The sequence below is a fragment of the Botryllus schlosseri genome, unplaced genomic scaffold (assembly GCF_051294905.1).
Source record: "Botryllus schlosseri isolate E-star unplaced genomic scaffold, Bs_hap1 Bs22a, whole genome shotgun sequence".
Lineage (NCBI taxonomy): Eukaryota > Metazoa > Chordata > Ascidiacea > Stolidobranchia > Styelidae > Botryllus > Botryllus schlosseri.
The window spans coordinates 303747-311615 of NW_027648631.1; the positions used below are offsets into that span (position 1 = coordinate 303747).

At 40.7% G+C, this 7869-nt stretch overlaps 2 protein-coding genes across 2 annotated transcripts; both read right to left on the minus strand.

The window, feature by feature from the left end:
* Positions 1-4588: 4588 nt before the first annotated feature.
* On the minus strand, positions 4589-5071 carry LOC145459888 (uncharacterized). Its single transcript, XM_080338397.1, has one exon. It carries the CDS (start codon positions 5069-5071, stop codon positions 4589-4591), a length of 483 nt encoding a protein of 160 aa, XP_080194523.1.
* An 812-nt stretch (positions 5072-5883) lies between these two features.
* On the minus strand, positions 5884-7161 carry LOC145459889 (uncharacterized protein F54H12.2-like). Its single transcript, XM_080338398.1, has one exon. The coding sequence runs from the start codon at positions 7159-7161 to the stop codon at positions 5884-5886; it is 1278 nt and encodes a 425-aa protein (XP_080194524.1).
* Positions 7162-7869: the final 708 nt, after the last annotated feature.

Genomic DNA, 7869 nt, shown 5'->3' on the forward strand with positions numbered 1-7869 from the left:
AATACGATCGGCTGAAGCTCCAGGACCATTTTCAATAACGACCGCCCGCTTGAACACGTTGAAATAGGGTATCGGATTATTCATTCTGAATATGCTACTTTTTTAGGGGGTATAATAAATGAACTTGATTTCAATTAAACTTTTGCGCCTCTTTAAGCGTCGCGTCGACGAAATCCCCCGTCTTTGAGAGTTTAATACGATCGGCTGAAGCTCCAGGACCATTTTCAATAACGACCGCCCGCTTGAACACGTTGAAATAGGGTATCGGATTATTCATTCTTAATATGCTACTTTTTTAGGGGGTATAATAAATGAACTTGATGTCAATTGAACTTTTGCGCCTCTTTAAGCGTCGCGTCGACGAAATCCCCCGTCTTTGAGAGTTTAATACGATCGGCTGAAGCTCCAGGACCATTTTCAATAACGACCGCCCGCTTGAACACGTTGAAATAGGGTATCGGATTATTCATTCTGAATATGCTACTTTTTTAGGGGTATAATAAATGAACTTGATTTCAATTAAACTTTTGCGCCTCTTTAAGCGTCGCGTCGACGAAATCCCCCGTATTTGAGAGTTTAATACGATCGGCTGAAGCTCCAGGACCATTTTCAATAACGACCGCCCGCTTGAACACGTTGAAATAGGGTATCGGATTATTCATTCTTAATATGCTACTTTTTTAGGGGGTATAATAAATGAACTTGATTTCAATTAAACTTTTGCGCCTCTTTAAGCGTAGCGTCGACGAAATCCCCCGTCTTTGAGAGTTTAATACGATCGGCTGAAGCTCCAGGACCATTTTCAATAACGACCGCCCGCTTGAACACGTTGAATTAGGGTATCGGATTATTCATTCTGAATATGTTACCTTTTTAAGGGGTATAATAAATGAACTCGATTTCACATGGAATTTTGCGCCTCTTCAAGCGTTGCGTCGAAGAAATCTAACGTCTTTGAGAGTCTGATACGATCGGTTGAAGCTTCAGGACCATTTTCAATACCGACCGCCCGCTTGAACACGTTGAATTAGGGTATCGGATTATTCATTCTGAATATGTTACCTTTTTAAGGGGTATAATAAATGAACTCGATTTCAATTGGACTTTTGCGCCTCTTTAAGCGTCGCGTCGAAGAAATTTCACGTCTCTGAGAGTTTTATACGATCGGCTGAAGCTCCAGGACCATTTTCAATAACGACCGCCCGCTTAAACACGTAAATTAGGGTATCGGATTATTCATTCTGAATATGTTACCTTTTTTGGGGGTATAATAAATGAACTCGATTTCAATTGGACTTTTGCGCCTCTTTAAGCGTCGCGTCGAAGAAATTTCACGTCTCTGAGAGTTTTATACGATCGGCTGAAGCTCCAGGACCATTTTCAATAACGACCGCATGCTTAAACACGTAAATTAGGGTATAGGATTATTCATTCTGAATATGTTACTTTTTTAGGGGGTGTAATAAATGAACTCGATTTCACATGGAATTTTGCGCCTCTTCAAGCGTTGCGTCGAAGAAATCTAACGTCTTCGAGAGTCTGATACGATCGGTTGAAGCTACAGGACCATTTTCAATAACGACCGCCCGCTTGAACACGTTGAATTAGGGTATCGGATTATTCATTCTGAATATGTTACCTTTTTAAGGGGTATAATAAATGAACTCGATTTCAATTGGACTTTTGCGCCTCTTTAAGCGTCGCGTCGAAGAAATTTCACGTCTCTGAGAGTTTGATACGATCGGTTAAAGCTCCAGGACCATTTTCAATAACGACCGCCCGCTTAAACACGTAAATTAGGATATAGGATTATTCATTCTGAATATGTTACTTTTTTAGGGGGTGTAATAAATGAACTCGATTTCACATGGAATTTTGCGCCTCTTCAAGCGTTGCGTCGAAGAAATCTAACGTCTTTGAGAGTCTGATACGATCGGTTGAAGCTCCAGGACCATTTTCAATAACGACCGCCCGCTTGAACACGTTGAATTTGGGTATCGGATTATTCATTCTGAATATGTTACCTTTTTAAGGGGTATAATAAATGAACTCGATTTCACATGGAATTTTGCGCCTCTTCAAGCGTCGCGTCGAAGAAATTTCACGTCTCTGAGAGTTTGATACGATCGGTTGAAGCTCCAGGACCATTTTTAATACCGACCGCCCGCTTAAACACGTTGAATTAGGTTATCGGATTATTCATTCTGAATATGCTACTTTTTTAGGGGGTATAATAAATGAACTTGATTTCAATTAAACTTTTGCGCCTCTTTAAGCGTCGCGTCGAAGAAATTTCACGTCTCTGAGAGTTTGATACGATCGGTTGAAGCTCCAGGACCATTTTCAATAACGACCGCCCGCTTAAACACGTAAATTAGGGTATCGGATTATTCATTCGGAATATGATACCTTTTTTTGGGGTATAATAAATGAACTCGATTTCAATTGGACTTTTGCGCCTCTTTAAGCGTCGCGTCGAAGAAATTTCACGTCTCTGAGAGTTTTATACGATCGGTTGAAGCTCCAGGACCATTTTTAATACCAACCGCCCGCTTAAACACGTTGAATTAGGGTATCGGATTATTCATTCTGGATATGTTACTTTTTTAGGGGGTATAATAAATGAACTCGATTTCAATTGGACTTTTGCGCCTCTCTAAGCGTCGCGTCGAAGAAATTTCACGTCTCTGAGAGTTTGATACGATCGGTTGAAGCTCCAGGACCGTTTTCAATACCGACCGCCCGCTTAAACACGTTGAATTAGGGTATCGTATTATTCATTCTGAATATGTTACCTTTTTTGGGGGTATAATAAATGAACTCGATTTCAATTGGACTTTTGCGCATCTTTAAGCGTCGCGTCGAAGAAATTTCACGTCTCTGAGAGTTTTATACGATCGGTTGAAGCTCCAGGACCATTTTTAATACCGACCGCCCGCTTAAACACGTTGAATTAGGGTATCGGAATATTCATTCTGAATATGTTACTTTTTTAGGGGGTATAATAAATGAACTCGATTTCAATTGGACTTTTGCGCCTCTCTAAGCGTCGCGTCGAAGAAATTTCACGTCTCTGAGAGTTTGATACGATCGGTTGAAGCTCCAGGACCATTTTCAATACCGACCGCCCGCTTAAACACGTTGAATTAGGGCAGTGCTTTTCAACCTGTGTGACGGTTCGCACTTGTGCGAATGAGAAAAATTGCAGTGCGAATGACGAAGGTGGTGCGAATAGTGCGAATGAAAATCCGGATCAAGTGCGAACGACGAAGGTGGTGCGAATGGTGCGAATGAAAATCCGGATCAAGTGCGAATGAAAATTGTGATTGATAGCTAACTTTTCAAATAAACCTAATAGGGAATTTAAGATCAGTGTAACATTTGTAGTTCCGACGCAATTGTAAAAACGTAATACGTGACGCACCACTAAGCGTAGCTCTCACAAACCGTAGTGAATTAATATCCCCGCACTATAATTATTACGTAACGAAAACCTGGTTTGGAAGCTGGTGTAGTGGCAGTATAGAGATCTCCAGTCTATAGTGACAGACATACAGTATATCAGTCTTCTGAGCCTGCCACAGGCTGAAAAAATGACGTCAAATTGACTTTCTGCTTTCTTTCGCTAAACAATCATCATAGTTCGTAATAACTGCTCGATTAGTGCGAGGTACAAGGATATTAGTAAATACCATCATTACAGACTCACATTTGCAAGTTACTGTAACGCAAATTTTTACCCCTTCAAGGGTTATTAAAGTATGGACCGCAGTAGTATATAACAGCACGTTCTCATGCGGACCAATTAAATCGCAGCATTTGATCACGTGACTACTTTTGAATTTCAAATCAAACAGAGAAAAGCGCGCGAAAGAGTTATATCAATAGTGCTTCAATAGGGACAATGGGTGACAATATATGTCAATAACGAGCGTGACCGTCATTGTATTGCGTCAGCTGATCGCATAATAGGTGTATCACAACGATATATATGTATGTCGCTTATGAGATTATACCATCAAAGAAATCAAGGATTGCAATTGGAAGATGTCGGGGATTACAGCTTCTGATGTATACGACATTATAGATAGGGTTCATTACAAGACTTGGAAAAGATTTGCTAGAGATCAACTTAAGTTAACAGACTTAGAAATTGCTGATTGTGAATACGCGGATCCCAAGAACTTAACTGAACAATGTTATCAAATGATACAAATATGGGTTCGTAAAAATGGTCGATGTGCTACAATTGACAGACTCGATGAATTAGCTAATAGTTGTATGTATGATTGTACTACCACACGGAATTAGCTCGACCAGAAAAATGAGAACAGTCCATTTGATTTACCGTTACCAGATTTGAATGTCTCAATGAGTTTATCGTTGGGAATTAACGCGCCAAAAGTAGTTATTTAAACACCACTACGAGTGAGTGGGACATGAGAAATGGATATACTTCTGAGTGAAGACTCCGATATCGCGTTCTACGTGATATTATGCTCTTGCATTAAAAGCTATTGCTGTATCAATATATACAAGAAGAAAAGAGATTCCGAGATTGCAGAAGCTTGCAACGATCTTAAAGCTGCTATCTGTAAAGTCTTCGGTTGCGTTTGAGTGCTTGCGAAGCAGCGTCTTCTCGTAAATGAAATTTCAAATCGGCGGAGTTACCACTATAACACTGCGCAAACATGAGCAGGTTTTTTGTATCTTTACGAAAGCTTTTTAATAGCTCACACATATCATCATCGAGTAGATGCCTATCATAAAATACAAATCCGGAATCGCGAGCTTCAGGATCGTTTTCTTTTGTGTTATTTGCACATGAAAAGCCGTGACCGACGAAATATATGAAGTTTATCTTGGCGCTACTATCCGCCATCGTTTGAAGCTCTCTGGAAAAATTTTCAAGAGTGGCTTGCTCTTCACGCAACACTTTGATATCTTCAGTCTTGAATTTGAATTTCTGTACTAAGATATCTGTCATAATCTGAATGTCTTGTAACGTTCCTTCATTTTCGACATGGTGCGGCTTTCCGCGATAACACATCGATACTATAAGCGCATTCATGATGACACTGACTAGATCCCGAGCAATAACCACTTATATACTCCGATGAATACACACGAATTTATTAAAAGCGATTTCTCAAAAATTCCCATAATTTTAGTTTACGAAAAACGACAAGTTCACCGCGGTTACGACGAATAATTCTATGCTTCGACAACACATCTATATACATACAATTTTTAGGAAAACGCACTGGTATCCAATCAGACCCGCGGAAAATTGTAACTTCGTTATCATGCGGGTAAATGCGTATGTGAAACGGCTCGAAAGAAATTCTATGAATACGATTTGCATTCATGACAATAATTTTTCCTTGGACTTTCATGTAGGCCTTCTCATCATCTCCAAAGTATTCTATGATGGTGAAACTAGTTGCTCCCATTTCAAGATTCTAACGAAATCCACTACGATATCGTCGTTCTCTTTTCGATCATCACCGAAGTGATCCAAATACTGTAGTGTGCTCATACCAGTAGAGCGTTTGACGATATATGCAATTGCATGAGCTCCACAAGCGTCTGACCTTTCATGCTGTAATGGTTTTATTGAGCTAGTATAATTTTCGGGATCAAGGAAACTCGCAATCTCAATCCTGAATGGAGTGATACCCAGACTATCGTGAAAATGGGTTTCATATTGATCAGCATATATGCAAACCCAGTGACTACCTTCCTTGTGACTTTCATCATAATTGATCACAATTGAATAAGGAGGTTTTGGGCGCTGAGGGAGTTGATCAATAGGGAAATTCCCTAGATAGTGTTGTTTCGTAGCATGGTAACTATACAATATTTCATCTATTTCTTGTCCGTTCATATCACGGTCACCGTGCGAGCTTGGCTTATTTCCAGTATTTTTTGAAATTCCATAAAGCACAGCAGTGTCGTTTCGCTCTCAACACCTGCCGCAGGAAAGGTGATTCGAAGACTGATCGTTCCACTTTTCTGCAGCTCGAAGCAGTCATCTAAATCGTCACCTCGCAAATTATATGCTAGAAGCGTGTATCCATTTGCGAACTCGGAAGGGGAAATCAAGCCTTTTTGTCGTTCGATGGCACCCATAGATTGAATGAGATTTAGGTAGGCCTCGGAATAATGATTGTTTTCAAAATCAAGTTCGTAGCCACCCTCCGGCATAAGGAAACCATTTACTTTCAATTCAACCCGATTCATTTTATTATGAATAAAATTATATGGGTTCTTATCGAGTGCTCCTTGGAACGCCTCAGTTTTCACCATGGCTATAATCAAACGTGTCGGCAGGGTTCCCGAATACAGATTACCAATATCGATTTGAGTGGTGTTAGCCGCAAAAGTTCGAGTCAGCAGCTTCATGTCCATAAAGGGATACCTAGCCGGTGCGTCTACCATCAAGGCAGATTTTACATCTTCGGTTACCCGCACTCCACATAGGTGCAATTCTTTTTTGATGATTTTGAAATTGCTGGTAGCGGCTCCAAACAGAAAGAAACTTTTCGGATTCAATGTCAATTCGAACTCTAACGGAACCTCGTCCAAAATATAGCGGTCTTGCAAACACAACCCATGATGTATTTTACCGCGAATTTCGACGACTTTGCTCCCGGCATAAGGCAAACTTCTCGCCTTATGACCTTTGTTAGCCGCACCGTCGCCTAGGGCCGAATCATCCAATTGCTTCTCTGTGTCCTTGAACCATCCTTGTGTAAGAAGTGTTGTCTCTTGCACGTCGTGAGGTGTGAACAGATAGTGTAAGTAGGCCGAATAACATTGTAGCTTCACGTCTTGTTTCAGGGTATGGTTCCCGACTTTGATGTGAAGTTGAGAAATTAGAGAATCAAGAATGTTATTCACAACTCCGATGCTGTCCGTGGCAGCTAGATTCGCATCGCCTTTCAATAGTTTCAAGCGAAATAAAAAATAGGATTCGCTTAAATCAATAAAATCGTCACATCCTTCATAGCGGTAAATAATTACGCTTGCGTTGTCCGACACAGGCGGAATCTTAATGATCCGTTTCTTCTCCACGCTTGTTTGCGTAGGTGGGAGTTGAAAAAGATCCAAGCTAGGATGTACGCCTTCGGCAGATTTCGCGTGAATTAGCTCCGTCATCTTTCGCGAGTCTGTTAGCTAATGAAAAATAAAGTAGGGAGAGTTCTTTTTAATCGAAAATGTCCCGTCGTCGCTTTTTCCGTTTCGTGGTCTTTTTTCTAGGTGCCTTTCTCTTGCCTAGGAAGTTGTCAAGAGCTTTGCTAGCTGCTTGTTTGCCTCTTATTTTGAAGCTTTCACCGACGTTTTGCCCACCCAATACGTCAGAAGCTACTTCTGCTCCTGTATGGAGTAGTTGTTTGCCGAGAGCTTTCGCCCCTTTTGATATCAATGGTACAACACTTCGTCCCAAACTACGAAACAGATTTCCTAAACCGTGTCCTCTTTGCACTCGTCCTCGAAAATAGTTTATGCCATTACCACTTTGCACACGATAGTATTGTTGAAAGGCATCGCGATCACAACAGTAATGTGCTCTCATGATGACGTAAAGCAAGTGTGATATCAATCATGGACCCCTTCAGATTTATACCCGTACCTTTATCGTCTTTGATACTAATCTGAATTCGACGAGCGTCTTCCGTAATCATAGGGAAAAAGTATATTTTTTCGAATATATGATGCTGATATTCATTGACACTACTCGTAATGGGGATGTTTCGTAATAGCGGAGCTTTCGTGTCGCCGACTGATTGCGGTCGAATGAGATCGGTATAAATTAATAAATTGGTGATAGGCGTAATGGAATCCCTCAGAGTGATCTCTGAAGTT

Coding starts and splice junctions, on each gene's coding strand:
- LOC145459888 (XM_080338397.1), bottom strand. CDS start 5,071: ATGAATGCGCTTATAGTATCGATGTGTTATCGCGGAAAGCCGCACCAT.
- LOC145459889 (XM_080338398.1), bottom strand. CDS start 7,161: ATGACGGAGCTAATTCACGCGAAATCTGCCGAAGGCGTACATCCTAGC.